Source organism: Pseudophryne corroboree, chromosome 1, assembly GCF_028390025.1.
Source record: "Pseudophryne corroboree isolate aPseCor3 chromosome 1, aPseCor3.hap2, whole genome shotgun sequence".
In the NCBI taxonomy this organism is placed as follows: Eukaryota; Metazoa; Chordata; class Amphibia; order Anura; family Myobatrachidae; genus Pseudophryne; species Pseudophryne corroboree.
In genome coordinates, this window is record NC_086444.1 from 758,759,467 (window position 1) to 758,777,836 (window position 18,370).

The following is an 18,370-nucleotide window of genomic DNA, read 5'->3' on the forward strand; positions in this document are numbered from 1 at the left end:
GGCTCCTTAACCCCTGCAGGTGCTGCTGCTGCGGGAGCTCCGCCAGCAGCCTGGGAGGTGTGCATTTTAATGGACAAATCATTAAATTGTCGAGTCAGGACCTGCACCTGATCGACCACCTGTTGCAACGTATTTTGAGGGGTATGCTCCATATTCCCACAAAATTTCAACAGGAGTATTAGGCTGCTGAATATGTTATGCACACCAGTGCCTGCAGGAAAGTACTGGTGTCAACTGTTATGCACTACAGTGCCTGCAGGAATGTACTGGTGTTTGAACTGTTATGCAAAACAAATGGACTCACAGACAGACTGGGGAATATGACATAACGTACACAGAAGGTGATAGGGTAACAAAATACACACAAGGTGAACAGAGAAGCCCAGAGGCTAAGGAACTGGGTATCTCCCTTGTATTAGAACTGCTCAGATGGGAAAAGCAAAATGTTGTGTTTTAATACGTAGAGAACCCGAAATGCTGTTGCTAAGGGCAACAGCAAAACCCTAAAGGGTTACCAACGGGTGTGGCAGTAAACTCCTTGGTCAGAGATGGAATGATAGACACAAGGAGAGTCTCCACAATCCTAATTCTCACTTGCAGTGCACAGGTTCAGTTTACTGCCACTAAACTGACCCCTGACACCTAGCACAGTGAGACAGGATTAGACAGGCAAGTCTTAGAATACAGCCGCAAACTTGCTAAGTTCACAGAGTAGTTTCAGAACCCCAGCAAGCTAAACGACTGACTCCAGTCTTACTGCTAGGTCTGGATTGGCAGAGTGTAATACCAAATCCCCAGGCCTATTTGCAGTAAGCAACAAACAAATACAAAGCTACGCAGTACTGGTTAACTTTCAGGAACTGACTAGCCAACAAAGATTCAGCAGCATCTGCTTACCCTGAGAAGAGGCCTTATAAAGCAGGTGCTGTCCACGCCCCACTCAGACCTCACAGACTGTGAGCACAAAAACCAGCACCGGATCCCCTGCCGTGCACAGAGCCTATAACCACTGCACAGCAAAAGACCCGAACCGGAGTATCAGCTGCGCTCAGGTTACTCCGCTAGCACTTGTCTCCCGGTTGCCATGACGACGTGGCAGCACAGGGCAGGAGACCCTAACAGTAATTGTCTTGCCTGGGGGTATCCAATTAACCCTGATAAGCAGGCTCTTAAACCCGATTCCAGCACTTATCGAGGATTATGCTTCATGTGTCTCAGGCATGCTAAGCATAATTTATGCTAAGTGCATCTTTTATGGCGCGAAAATACATAAGTCTGCGTCTTTTGACAAGACCTACTGTATGTATTTACGCCAGAAAAACAGGTGTTTTTCATGAAAGGCAATTGGATAGGGGTGAAAAGTAAAATCACAAAAAGCATCCATTTTTCGCTGCTGCGGCACTATCACGGCTAATTGGATATCACCTTAGGTACTGTATTATTATTATTGTTACAGCAGTGACATAGGAATATTAGATCAAACTGTATCGTGTTGAAGATCAAATTATTCTACTTTTAATGTTCTAGTTATTAGTTCTTCTCCATATATGAATTCTCCTGGATTATTTAAAACATGCAAGTAATATAATATGCAGTTACCTGAGGGGGCATTTCATACGTCTCATCTGGATTCATTGCCATGTCTGTATTTTCCTCTTGCCCATGTCCTTCTTGATTCTGAATTAAAAATACATAAAATGATAAACAGTAATAAAAGCTTTACAAAATTAAAATTTAATCATTAAATAAAAAGTGTTCAGAAGGGATCAGCAACACATTAGGACTCATGAAGAGTTTGAACCAGCTGCACATCATAAATAAATAGTAAAAGACATACTTACACAAATGTGTTCAGTCAACTCAACATGCATCCAGCTCAATAACAGAAGTATTTGCAGGAGACATAATGTATGTCAGTATTACAAGTGTCTATACCTACGCCCTATGATAGAGTAGCGATGTGGCTTGACAGTGTTAGTAGAAAATGTTACCATTGCATTACTGATTTGTACCCAATTTGATAATGTGATGAAGTGTCGTATATACATAAAACAGAATATCGTCTTGGCAGTTATGAATAAATGCGTGAATTATATTTTCCAGAAAATGAAATTAAATGCAAATACCGATACTTCAGTATTTCTTCTTTTAAAAGTCAGTGGTAGTACCATTTTCTGCAGTAGTCCAAATGGCCTACTGTTTGTATTACACACTGTCAAGTAAGTAGTACAAATAGATGGCTATAACTTCATATAATATAGCTGCAACACCAAATATGCATTACTATCAAATAGTGATGAGCGGGTTCGGATCCTCGGAATCCGACCCGCCCGAACTTCACCTTTTTTTTACACGGGTCCGAGCGACTCGGATCCTCCCGCCTTGCTCGGTTAACCCGAGCGCGCCCCAACGTCATCATCCCGCTGTCGGATTCTCGCGAGACTCGGATTCTATATAAGGAGCCGCGCGTCGCCGCCATTTTCACACGTGCATTGAGATTGATAGGGAGAGGACGTGGCTGGCGTCCTCTCCGTTATAGTAGAACACAGAGTGACTTAGTTAGTTATAATTGTGGGGAGGATTGGGGACGGGGAGCAGCTGTTAGGGAGTACAGTGCAGGGTTTTGATTATACCACCAGTGAGTTTAATCCTTTGTTTCTCTGCCTGAAAAAAACGCTCCGACCACCATATCTGTGCTCACTCAGTGTGCTGCACTGCTGCATGATATATCTGTGCTGAGTGCACTGCTCTGCTCACACTGCCTAATTGTGGGGACTGGGGAGCAGTTATAGCAGGAGTACAGTGCACAGTTTTGCTGACAGTGACCACCAGTCCAGTATACGTCTGCCTGAAAAACACTCCTGTGTTGTTGTTTTTTTCTTCATACTAGTTTAGCAGTCTGCTGACAGTGTCCACCAGGTCCGTTATACAGTATATTATATATATAAGCAGCAGTACGGTTGGCCACGGCTGTACCTACCTCTGTGTCGTCAGTGCACTCGTTGTCCATAAGTAATATAATACTATACTATCCATCCATCTACATTGTATACCTGTGGTGTTTTTTTTTTCTTCATACTAATTTAGCAGTCTGCTGACAGTGTCCACCAGGTCCGTTATACAGTATATTATATATATAAGCAGCAGTACGGTAGGCCACGGCTGTACCTACCTCTGTGTCGTCAGTGCACTCGTCGTCCATAAGTAATATAATACTATACTATCCATCCATCTACATTGTATATCTGTGTTGTTGTTTTTTTCTTCATACTAGTTTAGCAGTCTGCTGACAGTGTCCACCAGGTCCGTTATACAGTATATTATATATATAAGCAGCAGTACGGTAGGCCACGGCTGTACCTACCTCTGTGTCGTCAGTGCACTCGTCGTCCATAAGTAATATAATACTATACTATCCATCCATCTACATTGTATACCTGTGTTGTTGTTTTTTTCTTCATACTAGTTTAGCAGTCTGCTGACAGTGTCCACCAGGTCCGTTATACAGTATATTATATATAAGCAGCAGTACGGTAGGCCACGGCTGTACCTACCTCTGTGTCGTCAGTGCACTCGTCGTCCATAAGTAATATAATACTATACTATCCATCCATCTACATTGTATACCTGTGTTGTTGTTTTTTTCTTCATACTAGTTTAGCAGTCTGCTGACAGTGTCCAACAGGTCCGTTATACAGTATATTATATATATAAGCAGCAGTACGGTAGGCCACGGCTGTACCTACCTCTGTGTCGTCACTCGTCGTCCATAAGTAATATAATACTATACTATCCATCCATCTACATTGTATACCTGTGTTGTTGTTTTTTTCTTCATACTAGTTTAGCAGTCTGCTGACAGTGTCCACCAGGTCCGTTATACAGTATATTATATAAGCAGCAGTATGGTAGGCCACGGCTGTACCTACCTCTGTGTCGTCAGTGCACTCGTCGTGCATAAGTAATATAATACTATACTATCCCATCCATCTACATTGTATACCTGTGTTGTTGTTTTTTTCTTCATACTAGTTTAGCAGTCTGCTGACAGTGTCCACCAGGTCCGTTATACAGTATATTATATATATAAGCAGCAGTACGGTAGGCCACGGCTGTACCTACCTCTGTGTCGTCACTCGTCGTCCATAAGTAATATAATACTATACTATCCACCCATCTACATTGTATACCTGTGGTGGCTTTTAGTTGTGCGCAAAATATGGAGAACAAAAATGTGGAGGTTAAAAAAATAGGGAAAGATCAAGATCCACTTCCACCTCGTGCTGAAGCTGCTGCCACTAGTCATGGCCGAGACGATGAAATGCTATCAACGTCGTCTGCCAAGGCCGATGCCCAATGTCATAGTACAGAGCATGTAAAATCCAAAACACAAAAGATCAGTAAAAAAATGACCCAAAAATCAAAATTAAAAGCGTCTGAGGAGAAGCGTAAACTTGCCAATATGCCATTTACGACACGGAGTGGCAAGGAACGGCTGAGGCCCTGGCCTATGTTCATGGCTAGTGGTTCAGCTTCACATGAGGATGGAAGCACTCATCCTCTCGCTAGAAAAAAGAAAAGACTTGCGGCAAAAGCACAGCAAAAAACTGTGCGTTCTTCGAAATCCCAAATCCCAAAAGTGAGTCCAATTGTGTCGGTTGCGATGCCTGACCTTCCCAACACTGGACGGGAAGAGCTTGCGCCTCTTTTTTTCTTTGCGTCATGTGCTGTTTGGGGAGTATTTTTTGGAAGGGCCATCCTGCGTGAGATGGGCCAGGTGTTTGTGCCGGCCACTAGGGTCGCTTAGCTTACTCACACAGCTACCTCATTGCGCCTCTTTTTTTCTTTGCGTCATGTGCTGTTTGGGGAGTATTTTTTGGAAGGGCCATCCTGCCTGACACTGCAGTGCCACTCCTAGATGGGCCAGGTGTTTGTGTCGGCCACTAGGGTCGCTTAGCTTACTCACACAGCTACCTCATTGCGCCTCTTTTTTTCTTTGCGTCATGTGCTGTTTGGGGAGTATTTTTTGGAAGGGCCATCCTGCCTGACACTGCAGTGCCACTCCTAGATGGGCCAGGTGTTTGTGTCGGCCACTAGGGTCGCTTAGCTTACTCACACAGCTACCTCATTGCGCCTCTTTTTTTCTTTGCGTCATGTGCTGTTTGGGGAGTATTTTTTGGAAGGGCCATCCTGCGTGACACTGCAGTGCCACTCCTAGATGGGCCAGGTGTTTGTGTCGGCCACTAGGGTCGCTTAGCTTACTCACACAGCTACCTCATTGCGCCTCTTTTTTTTTGTTTGCATCATGTGCTGTTTGGGGAGTATTTTTTAGAAGGGCCATCCTGTGTGACACTGCAGTGCCACTCCTAGATGGGCCAGGTGTTTGTGTCGGCCACTAGGGTCGCTTAGCTTAATCACACAGCTACCTCATTGCGCCTCTTTTTTTCTTTGCGTCATGTGCTGTTTGGGGAGTATTTTTTGGAAGGGCCATCCTGCCTGACACTGCAGTGCCACTCCTAGATGGGCCAGGTGTTTGTGTCGGCCACTTGTGTCGCTTAGCTCAGCCATCCAGCGACCTCGGTGCAAATTTTAGGACTAAAAATAATATTGTCAGGTGTGAGGTATTCAGAATAGACTGGAAATTAGTGTAAATTATGGTTATTGAGGTTAATAATACTATGGGATCAAAATGACCCCCAAATTCAATGATTTAAGCTGTTTTTTAGGGTTTTTTGAAAAAAACACCCGAATCCAAAACACACCCGAATCCGACAAAAAAAATTCGGTGAGGTTTTGCCAAAACGCGTTCGAACCCAAAACACGGCCGCGGAACCGAACCCAAAACCAAAACACAAAACCCGAAAAATTTCCGGGGCACAAGTATCAAATGGGTTAATATGCAATAAGCCAATCAGAAGCAGCAAAATAGGCCACAGTATCACTGCATATCATTGCACCAACTCTACAAGAGATAATCCTCCAAAATGAGGTATCTGCAAATGTGAGTGCACATATTGTAATTAGTCTATGACTGTATGCATAGGCACGCATACGGTCCCCTCCTCCAGTTATTTGGTCATCAAATTAGCGATCCAGATAGAAACACAAGCTGAGCACTGTGTAAAAAAAAAAATCATACTTACCAGACCCAGAGATCGTTGATCAGTGCTTCGGTGAGGGCTGCCGATCATCGGATCCTTATTGCTCCCATTGTGACCCCGAGTGCAGTAAAGTGATGCTGTGAAGGGATGCAGCAGCTGACTTTACAGCACTGGGGGTCACAGCAGAAAGAGGATCCGATGCACGCCAGCCCTCCTATCACCGGCCCCTTGGTCTGGTGAGTATGAGCGTGCGGGGGGTATGTAAATGCAGGATTTATAGAGGGGGGGTTCCAAATGCAACCCACAATCTCCCGCTATGCAGAACATTAGAGCAAGTGATGGAGTCTGGGGGAGCAATTTAAGAAACTACTACCTACCCAGGAACATTTATGTGCACATTAGTGTATAGCATACAGTATTAATAACACTATAGTTAGTCTATAGTATAGGCTGTATAAAACATATTTAACTAATATAAATAACATAAGTGGTCAGTAAAAGGTTAAGCATCTCATAATAAATAAATACACAACATACTAGAACCAGGAGAGACAGAACAGCACTTTCTAAGCACACATTATCCCACCTCATGGTAAAGCACCAGTCTCTTCTTCCTGGCAGTTACTCTCTAGTTCGGTGCACTGATTGAGGGCTTAGCAGATCCACACACACAGCAAACTTGGAAGAAGAAGCTGCTACCACTGGGCATGTGCAGCAGCTCTGCTCTGTCCCTTAACTGCATATTGTGGTGGCAGCTCTAGTATTATATGTTATTGTTGTTATCATTCAAAGTGCTGGCCAATAGGAAGGGGGTTTCCGGGCAACCAGAACCCCCCTGCGTTTGCCTATGGGGGTGTGGTCCCAACAGGGGTACCTGATGGCGGTGGTAGAGGCGATGTCAGCGGTTGCCGCATGCTCGGCACATACTTGGGGTATTTTTCATAAAAAATACCCCAAAAAGGTTGCAGAGTGGCATTGCAGGATAATTGATTCATCCATGCAATGTAATCAATTATCGCATAGCGAAATGGACGGATTTTATCACATCCACATCCTCAGAGATTTGCTTCTGCCCAATTCTGTAGAGACTCGATATGTTATCATTTTTATAGTTACCTCTACAGAATATTTGGTGAGTAAAATTTTTATGTGGCTGTGAAGCACATATTGGAATGGAACAGGAAAAGGATATCATAATCCTTTTGATGTATTTTAAGTCCTCACATTCTAGTATATAAAACAGGGTTATACATGTCAAGAATTCAGTAACTGCATTTTACGGATTGCTTCGCAGTTAAAATATACATTTCTGTATTCATAGAAGGGCTTCAAAAACAGTACAGCAATTGCTGTTATAAGCCTGCATTTAATAAGAATCCAAATTAAATCAGTGGATAAACTTTAAGGATATGGAGAAATAATTGGACAAAAAAATTCCAGTTTTGTATTTTGTCCTTGTGTGTTTCTATTATTGGTCTTTACACAGTATGTGTTTAGTTGTTGGGTTGGTAAAGGCAAATAGTGGCCATATCAAAAGATTTGGTTGTGTGTACTGGTGCCTAGTTGCCTTGGGCATGAATTATCAGCTAGGCCAGTGATGGCTAACCTTGACACTCCAGCTGTTGTTGAACTATATATCCCAGCATGCCCTGCTACAGTTTTGTTATTTGGCCATGCTAAAACTGATGCAGGGCATGCTGGGATGTGTAGTTCAACAACAGCTGGAGTGTCAAGGTTAGCCATCACTGTGCTAGACAGTCAAAAGGTCGACAGTCAATAGGTTGACAGGTACAAAATGTCGATGTGAAAAGGGTAGACAGTACAAAAGGTCAACAGGGTAAAAAGGTCGATATGAAAATGGTCGACACAAAAAAAGTCAAGACAAGTTTTTTTATTTTTGGGTGTTATTTTGTATGTTTAATTATACGCTTCGGGCGCTGCGGCTCGCTCTATTCCGCTTCGCTCATTGCAAGGTTACTGAACGTAATAGTTTGTAACATGGATAATAAATTCAACAAAAGTTGTAAGAACATGAAAAAATCCCCAAAACACATGTCGACCATATGTGTTTCACTTTCAACCATTGTCATGTCGACCTTTTGTACCTGTCAACCTTTTGTACCTGTCGACCTATTGACTGTTGACCATATGGTATCGACCTACTGACTTTAGGCCTTTTGTGCGAGATGTAATGAAGTCTGGGTTCAGCGGCTGTGTGGGATGCTGGATGGACTTTGACATTTTTTTAATGGTGTAATCATTTATAAGGCATGGTTTAGCCTTGTAGGTGATTGCCCCTTTAAAAAAACACCTGAGTTCGGCCAGCTACCCGTATGTCTGCTGTACTCAGACTTCATAACATCCCGTGCAATAGGTCTAAAGCAATTAGGTTGACACAACAAATCTTAATCTCTCTGCACATTTTACTTTAGCCCAGTGTCAGACTGGGACATGTAGGGCCCACCGGGGGAATGCAGTGTTAGGGGCCCATGTTAGGGATGTGGCCAGTCTGCAGAGGGGGTGTGACCTTCCACCTCATTGGTTTGACTAACCATTAGAGAGTGTAACGTCTGGGCCCCTACAGAAATATATACAGTAAATTCAGCTGCTGCTTGCATGATAATGTACCAGATTAATAACAGATTAATAACAGCAGTGCACTGTAGAAAATACACAAGTACATTGTCTGTAACCTGATACTTAGAGCTGGAGGTGGGCCCCAGGCAGTGGGGCCCACCAGTGAATTCCCCTGTACCCCTGTGGGCTAGTCCAAGCCTTTGCTAACAAACCTAAATAAGGCCCTAACTATTTTTATGAATTAAGGTATCAGACATTAATAGGTTTATTATTTATACAACTGAGTGTTTCTTGTTAAACTAGATTTAACAACTGGTACAGTATGTACTATATATAATAGTATTGCTCTAGTGATTCCTTCTGACCCTTGTTTCTCCCATCCATCCTTCTTTTTCTTTTTATTTCTCTCCTTTTTCCTCTTTTGCTCACTTTGGGGGACATTTACTAAGCAGTGGAGAAGTGCCCATGGCAACCAATCAGCACTGAAGTAACATCTATAATTTACATACTATAAAATTATACAGAGCTGCTGATTGGTTGATGGGGTAACTTTTCCACTGGCTCTCTTCTCTGCTCTTATCACTGCTTAGTAAATGTCCCCCTTTATTCCCTTCTTCAGCTAGTTGTTTCTTATTTTCTTGCTAGCTATATGCCATAATGCCATATTTGTAATTTGTTTTGTCACAGTTTTTTCGACTTAACTTTTACTGTCAATTACTTTAATCTATTCTTTGTGTTTAGTAGTGGATTGTTTATATTAACTGTATGCATATTGATTTAAAAAATAAAAACCAATATACAAAAACAAACTATATATTACGACAAAATATTCAATACATTAAACATTAACAATTATTATCATATATTGTACTGATTGATACTGGCATTTTGTTTATAATGATTACTTCTGTAAATGTGTACTCTTTTGCATTGCTTGTTGATAGCTCAAGATCAGACATTGGGGCTAATTCAGGTCTGAACTGTGCATGCGCATCTCAGCCCAGCGATCGCTTCTGCCTGATTGACAGAGAGTTAGATTTGGGTGGGGTGTATTCAAACTGAAATCTAAATTGCAGTGTAAAAATAAAGCAGACAGTATTTACCCTGCACAGAAACAAAATAACCCACCCAAATCTAACTCTCTCTACACATGTTATATCTGCCCCCCCCCCCCCTGCAGTGCACATGGTTTTGCCCAATTGCTAACAAACTTGCTGCTGCGATCAACTCAGAATTACCCCCTCTGTGTGCAGTTATTATGGTTTGTTAGCAACTCAAAAAAGTTAGCATTAGCAATCGAGCAAAACCATTTGCACTGCAGATGGGGCAGATGTAACATGTGCAGAGATAATTTGATTTGGGTGGGTTACCGTATATACTCGAGTATAAGCCGACTTTTTCAGCACTTTTTTTTGTGCTGAAAAAGCCCCCTCGGCTTATACTCGAGTCAGAGGGAAGAAGGGACACGGAGGGCACAGCGCGCGCCTCTCCTGTGTCCCTCCTGCGTCTCCGGCGGCAGCGGCGGGTCTATTAAATGAAGTACCCGTTCGTGAGCTATGATCGGCTCACGAACCGGCACTTCATTTAACAGACCCGCCGCTGGAGACGCAGGAGGGACAAAGGAGAGGCGCGCGCTGTGCCCTCTGTGTCCCTCCTTTACAAGACAGCGGGGGAGCGGGGAGTGTGAGTTGTACCTGTCACTGGGGGAGCATATTTGGCACTTGGGGAGGGGGCATATGTGGCACTGAGGGGGCATATCTGGCAGTATGAGGGCATATCTAGCACTGTGTGGGAATATCTGGCAGTATGAGGGCATATCTGGCACTGTGGAGGCATATCTGGCACTATGAGGGCATATCTGGCACTGTGGAGGTATATCTGGCACTATGAGGGCATATCTGGCACTGTGGGGGCATATCTGGCACTATGAGGGCATATCTGGCACTATGGGGGCATATATGGCACTATGAAGGCATATCTGGCACTGTGGGGGCATATCTGGCAGTATGAGGGCTGTGTACGGCTAGAGCTGCATTTCCCACCCTAGGCTTATACTCGAGTCAATACGTTTTCCCAGGTTTTTGTGGGAAAATTAGGTGCCTCTAATTTTCCCACAAAAACCTGGGAAAACTTATTGACTCGAGTATAAGCTGCTTATATTCAGGTCGACTTATACGCGAGTATATGCGGTATATTGTTTCTGTGCACGGTAAATACTGGCTGCTTTATTTCTACTCTGCAATTTAGATTTCAGTTTGAACACACCCCACCCACATCTAATAGGCCCTACACACTGGGAGATATGAGTCAAAGATATGAACGATCTCGTTCATTAATGAACGAGATACCGTTCATATCTTTCAGTGTGGAGGCACCAGTGATGAACGATGCGTGGCCCCGCGCTCGTTTATCGCTGGTGCCCCGTCGCTTGTGCATGCAGGCCAATATGTACAATCTCGTCCATATTTGCCTTCACTGCTATGGAGCCGGGTGTCGGGGGGAGTGAAGAAACTTAATTCCCCCCTGTCACTGCCCCCTCCCCCCCCCCCGCGCCGCCAGGTCGCCCGTCGGCCGTAACCACCGTCGGGCAGTTCGGCGGCAGATCGCGTAATGTGTAGGACCCTCTCTGCACATGTTATATTTGCTCCACCTGCAGTGCACATGATTTTGCCCAATTGCTTGCTTTTTGGTTTGCTAACAAACCTGAATAAGGCCCACAGTCCACAATCTCTCCCTCTGCAGAACAGTGGAGCAAGCGCAGTAGTCTGATGGAGAGGTCGAATAAATGAATACAGACCCTAAACATATATAATACACACATTGATCTCTTTATATACTGTATATCTCAAGTTGGTTCCATGAACATAACAATGAGAATAGTACATCCCAATGACTTTCACATGTGGTGTGGTAAAATGGGAGATTGGCAGCATAAATCTGCAGCTGACAAATCTGCAGCAACTGTGTGATGCTATAATATCAATATGGGCCTGATTCAGAGTTACACGCATGTAGTTCGCTGCATGTCTTGCTTGGAAATAAATGCAGATCTTCATCTGTATTCAGAGTGGGCTGCATCTCTGTAGCTGCACTGCCCTTATCCATACTTGTGAAAGTAGCCGTAAACACTAAACATATACCTGGTGCAAGAGAGCCATCTGAAATCAGTAGAAATGTGCAGCGGGCACTTTTCATGCTTTGTGTTTTGGTTTTGGTTCTAATTCCATTTTCGTGCTTTGGTTTTGGCTTGGTTTTGCCAAAACCACCCTTTCGTGTTTTGGTTTTGGTTTTAGATCTGGATGATTATTGAAAAAAAATAATAAAAACAGCTAAAATCACAGAATTTGGGGGTAATTTTGCTCCTACAGTATTATTAACCTCAATAACATTCATTTCCACTAATTTCCAGTCTATTCTGAACACCTCACACCTCACAATATTGTTTTTAGGCCTAAAAGTTGCACCGAGGTGGCTGTATGACTAAGCTAAGCGACACAAGTGGACAACACAAACACCTGTCCCATCTAGAAGTGGCACTGCAGTGGCAGAAAAGAGAGCAGATATAAAAAAAAAGGCCCAAAACAGCACATGATGCAAAGAAGAAAAAGAATTGCAATGAGGTAGTTGTATGACTAAGCCAAGCGACACAAACAATTGGCCCATCTAGGCATGGCACTGCAGTGGCAGACAGGAGGGCAAATATAAAAAAAAGGCCCCAAACAGCACATCATGCAAAGAAGAAAAAGATTTGCAATGAGGTAGTTGTATGACTAAGCCAAGCGACACACACAATTGGCCCATCTAGGAGTGACACTGCAGTGTCAGACAGGAGGGCAGATATAAAAAAAAGGCCCCTAACAGCACATGGTGCAAAGAAGAAAAAAGGTGCACCGAGGTTGCTGTATGACTAAGCTAAGCGACACAACCACCTGGCCCATCGCAGTGGCTGAATGTCGAGAGTGGGCTGCAATTGTTCGGTCCACTGACAGCATCTCCAGCACGCTCCAGTCACTTTTTAAAAAATGTGCAATAGGTGGACTTATACGGCAGTACACCAGGACTAATACAGCAGTACCCCTGGAATCATACGGCAGTGTCAAACAGGATGGCACTTTTCAAAAACTAGGCCCGGCCCAAACAGCACTTCATGCAAAGATGTCGAAGAGGTGCAATGAGGTAGCTGTATGACTAAGCCAAGCGACTCAAACAATTCCAACTGAAATTATACGTCTAAATCACTGGAATTAATTGGCAAGATCACTGTAATAAATAATTGTAAATCACTGACATTAATTGGCAAAATCACTGTAATTATACGTCAAAATCACTGGAATTAAATTACAAGATCACTGTAATTAATAATTGTAAATCACTGACATTAATTGGCAAAATCACTGTAATTATACGTCCAAATCACTGGAATTAATTGGCAAGATCACTGTAATTAATAATTATAAATCACTGAAATTAATTGGCAAAATCACTGTAATTATACGTCCAAGTCACTGGAATTAAATGGAAAAATCTCATTATCGCCTGCCTAGTGAAGTGGACTCTAGATGGGATTTGTTACCGGGGACACAATACCTCCATCAATTGTCTAAATCCCACTGCACTAATGGCGGATACCGGACGCACGTCTAACACCAACATAAGTGTCAAGGCCTCAGTTATGAGGGCTTCCATCGTCATGTGAAGCTGAACCACTAGTCATGAACATAGGCCAGGGCCTCAGCCGTTCTTTGCCACTCCATGTCGTAAATGGCATATTGGCAAGTTTACGTTTCTCCTCAGACGATTTAAATTTCTTTTTTTGGTTCTTTTTACTGAACTTTGGCTTTTTGGATTTTACATGCCCTCTACTATCACATTGGGCATCGGCCTTGGCAGACGATGTTGATGGCATTTCATTGTCTATGTCATGGCTAGTGGCAGCAGCTTCAGCACTAGGAGGAAGTGGTTCTTCTTGATCTTTCCCTATTTTCTCCTCAAAATATTTGTTCTCCATTATTTTTTGGGAGTTATATGAGACAATATGCGTCACAGGAATGACTGGAATTACTGATGACACAGGACACTACCACTGGTCTGATGCAGCCCAACAGGTTGTTATAATTGTTATACTGCAGCAGTGGATATATAGCAGCAGCGTATATCGTCACTGGAATTACTGATGACACAGGACACTACCACTGGTCTGATGCAGCCCAACAGGTTGTTATAATTGTTATACTGCAGCAGTGGATATATAGCAGCAGCGTATATCGTCACTGGAATTACTGATGACACAGGACATTACCACTGGTCTGATGCAGCCCAACAGGTTGTTATAATTGTTATACTGCAGCAGTGGATATATAGCAGCAGCATATATCATCACTGGAATTACTGATGACACAGGACACTACCACTGGTCTGCACAACACAGCACCACTTTATACAGCTACACTGGATATGTGGCAGCAGAGAACACCAACACTGTGAACGGCTGGACTGATACAGCACAATACACTGACTACACAGGACTGGTCTGCACAACACAGCACCACTTTACAGCTACACTGGATATATGTGCCTGGACTGATACAGCACAATACACTGACTACACTGGACTGGTCTGCACAACACAGCACCACTTTACAGCTACACTGGATATATGGCAGCAGAGAACACCAACACTGTGACTGCCTGGACTGATGCAGCACAATACACTGAGTGACTACACTGGACTGGACTGAGCAGCACAACACTTGCCACCCCACTTTCCCACCCCAACACACAGACACTGAACACTAAGGACACGTCCTCACTATATACTCTCCAAGACTGGAGTGAAAATGGCAGGGACGCGCAGCTCCTTATATGGAATCCAAATCCCGTGAGGATTCGACAGCGGGATGATGAAGTTTGCCGCGTTCGGGTTTCCGAGTCAAGATGGAAAATCCGAGCCTGGCTCGGATCCGGACTCGGAAGGCAAGGTTCGGTAGGGTTCGGTTCTCCGAGAACCGAACCCGCTCATATCTAGAAATCAGACACATCTCTGTAGGTGCTAACCTCTGAACATTCCTCAAGTTCCATGCCTAGGTCATACCTCCCAACTTTTGAATATCTAAGGAGGGACATCTGCACGCGCTTCACCCGCGCCTGCCAGAAAAGGGGGCATCGCCTATGGAAAATGGGGTGTGGCTTCACAGGGGTCCACGATTACGAGCCATGCCCCCATTTTCATCACTGAGGGGGCATGCCCAACGCTCTATGAGCTGCTGGCATGTCCCTCTTTTCCTGTCTCCACTGAATAGACACTGTGTGCCTGTGCACAGCTTCTATTCACCGCTGCTCTGCTAAGCAGAGCAGCAAGTGCAGGAGCCTCCAACTGCCCCCCCCCCATCGCGGGACACTGTGGCCCACGGGTGGGACAGTCCCCAAAAAATCGGGACAGTTGGGAGGTATGCATGCCTACAACACACTTATCCTGTGTGGGAACGCACAGTTGGCACACAGTTATAATGTAAGTAGAGATACTGCAGTGATAAATACAATTCTGAATCACCCGTAGTTGCTCAAAATGAACTTGCATGTATCTCTTAATGAGCCCCACTATGTTTTAAAAGCATAAAGCAAATATTCAAACCAAGAATAGAGTGATAGCTCAATGAACTCTGCCTGCGCTGGAAACTTTTTACAATTATGTGACCAAAAATTACATCCCTACTATAGCAAATAAAATATAGCAATATACAGTATAGTTAACTTTAAATAAAAAATGTGAGAAAGAACTGTGAACAAAATAAAGACTTAGGGGTCTATTTACTAAGCCTTGTGGATGGATATAAAGTACCAGACAATCAACTCCTAACATGTCATGTCACAGCCTATTGTCAAAGTCGAAAAATATTTCAGTACACACATCACGTACAAACTACACACAGATGGCCTCCCTGCATGCACTTGTTCTGTCATGCATGCGCATATCCGCAATTTGCGTATGGTTGCTCCCGCGGTCCTGCGCATTAGCGCGTGGTATGAGTATTTACGGTAGAGTTTGTGAACGCACGGAAGGCTATCAAAACACATTACATATTTAATCCAAATAGTGCACAATGTTCACATAGTATCCCTGCACCACATCAGAAAGTAACAACAGTTTAAATGGTAACAGAACAAAGGGATTCACCTTTACAGAATAGGAGGGGACAGAACAAGGTCATAAGGTGGTGTTTGGTATCCAGCTGAAGGGTATTTTAAGGGTAACATTCCGGTGTTGGTTTGAGAAAGATCGCATGTTCCTGCGGATAGTTATGTGCAGGAGCAGAATATAGATATAAACTGTATTTACTGTACATTATGTATGCGTCGGGAATCCAGGGGAGACCACCCACAAGAGCAGTTGGGAAAGACATCGCCAACCTATTCAAACCGACCTATGACCTCTCCTGTACTGTAAATGTGCATTCCTGTGTCCAATGGACAAAGAGATTACAGTATCTATTGTATTGCTTTTTGGAAGACTTGTATAAAGAGAGCTGCTGCAGGCCTGGTCTGACACAAGACTCCCAAAGTTATCTATCAGATGACCGAGGACCGGGCCGGGAAGCGCAAGCGAATCTACTCACGTAGGTACCATTGAATGTAGCCATTTACTCTGTTATATTATATTGTATTGTATTGTTTGTATTGTAACCCCCTTTCAGCAATAATCCACTGTGGTGTCGGAACCCAGCGGTAAAATCACAATTGGTGTCGTGTCTTCATTGCCCTGCTAAGGTTTAAAGCGTATTTTCATTGCGTGGCATAACTGTTCAGGGTTTGTGGTGTATCTCTGGGTGTGTACGCGCTGTGAGTACTTTGTACCGTCAGCGCGGCGTTTGTACGCGAAGTCCGTACGCAGTACGGGACTTTGTACGCTAATAGCGTACAAAGGGGGTAATTCCAAGTTGATCGCAGCAGGAATTTTTTTAGCAGTTGGGCAAAACCATGTGCACTGCAGGGGGGGCAGATATAACATTTGCAGAGAGAGTTAGATTTGGGTGGGTTATTTTATTTCTGTGCAGGGTAAATACTGGCTGCTTTATTTTTACACTGCAATTTAGATTGCAGATTGAACACACCACACCCAAATCTAACTCTCTCTGCACATGTTATATCTGCCTCCCCTGCAGTGCACATGGTTTTGCCCAATTGCTAACAGAATTCCTGCTGCGATCAACTTGGAATTACCCCCAAAGTGCGCAGAGTGTGTGTTAAGTACAGCGGCCGCAGCGGCTCCATGGTAAAGTGTATTTAAGGTGTGTTTAAGGTATAGCTTTCTTTCCTAAGGATATTTCAGCATTATCAATTGGGGGCTCTCCAGTTTTCCACATACTTACTACCTAACAGGTCACAGCAGACTTCATCTATCAGCAAAAGGGTGGACAGAAAGTATCCTACGTATCTGTTACGATTCCTGTACTCCAGACTGGAGAAGATCTTATGGCAGAGATCTGAGTACAGGAATGAAATACAGGTTGTGGGAGCTGGAAAGCCTAGTAACCCCTGGCACCCTAACTCCGTTGTCTCGCCCGTGTTATCAGAAATCCCCTGCGAGACTATGGTTGCTTGAGCCCATGGCAGCCGCGTTCGAAGGGCGGATTATGTCTGCCCAACCCCGATGCCCCCGCAGGTCTTAATGGGAGACAAGGGGAAGTCCGAGACAGGGTGATAACAAGGGGCCCTCTGACTAAGCAACCAAGCCAGGGGTTACAAGCTAATTTAACTAAATCAAAAGGTATGTGCGGACTAGCCGCCAGGGAAAAGGACAACCAAAGATCCACTGATCCGACACTCCTATCCGGCACCGCTGGACACCAGAGTGGATCTTGTGGAAGCGGAATCCTCCGCAAAGCTCCAGAACACAATATAAACAAAATAATAAATAATAGCGGACAAGCCGCAACACACGGCTGCGCCGCGACTCACGAACACCACCAGATGTTAAAGGTGCTCGATCAGACTCCAGGAACAGATGGTAACTTCCGAGTACAGGATCACTGAGAACAGGAACAAACGAACAGACCGGGACTGGGAACTCTCTCAGCAGCAGAATCAGACAAACAGGAAGCTATCACCGGCGTCTGTGAGGAGTCCTGGGAGTGCTTTTAACAGAGAGTCCTAATTAAACAATCCAGAGCAGCTGGCCCACTGCATGATTCCAACTGACAAAATGCAATCAGCAGCCAGGTGAGGCTGAACACATGGAACAAGCTGCAATTACACAGACTAACCAGCGGCAGCAGACAAGAGCATACTAAAACAGAGCAACAGGAAATCCTGGCATGCAAGACAACTAATAAACATGAAATACCTAACAAAAATGCAAAACAGGAATGAGCCACAGCCGTGGCTCATAACAGTACCCCCCCCTTGAGGAGGGGTCAAAAGACCCCAAAATTCAGACTATCCAGAACAAGGGATACAAAAAAAAAAAACCTGACACATTGGTCTAACAGACCAGAAAACAAAAAACAAGCTGTAGCAACAACTTGTAACAGTGCCCTCCCCTTGATGGTGGCCACTGGACACAAGACAAGGAGAAAAAAAAAAAAATCTCTCTTCTTTTTTTTTATCAAGGCAAGAGTCAAAAATTATTTCTTTTTCTTCTTCTTCTTTTTACAAAGCTCTTTAGGTCTGACCAAGGTAATTCCCCAAACATTGTC

General features: G+C 43.9%; 1 protein-coding gene across 1 annotated transcript in view; it reads right to left on the reverse strand.

Annotated features, from left to right (window-relative positions):
• The window catches only part of SNCA (synuclein alpha), a 179,114-nt gene that overhangs the window by 24,514 nt on the left and 136,230 nt on the right, over positions 1-18,370 (reverse strand). Inside the window, exon 5 of the mRNA XM_063917266.1 lies at positions 1,600-1,677. Within this exon, the coding sequence (XP_063773336.1) occupies positions 1,600-1,677 (78 nt within the window). The remainder of the gene's footprint in view (positions 1-1,599; positions 1,678-18,370) is intronic.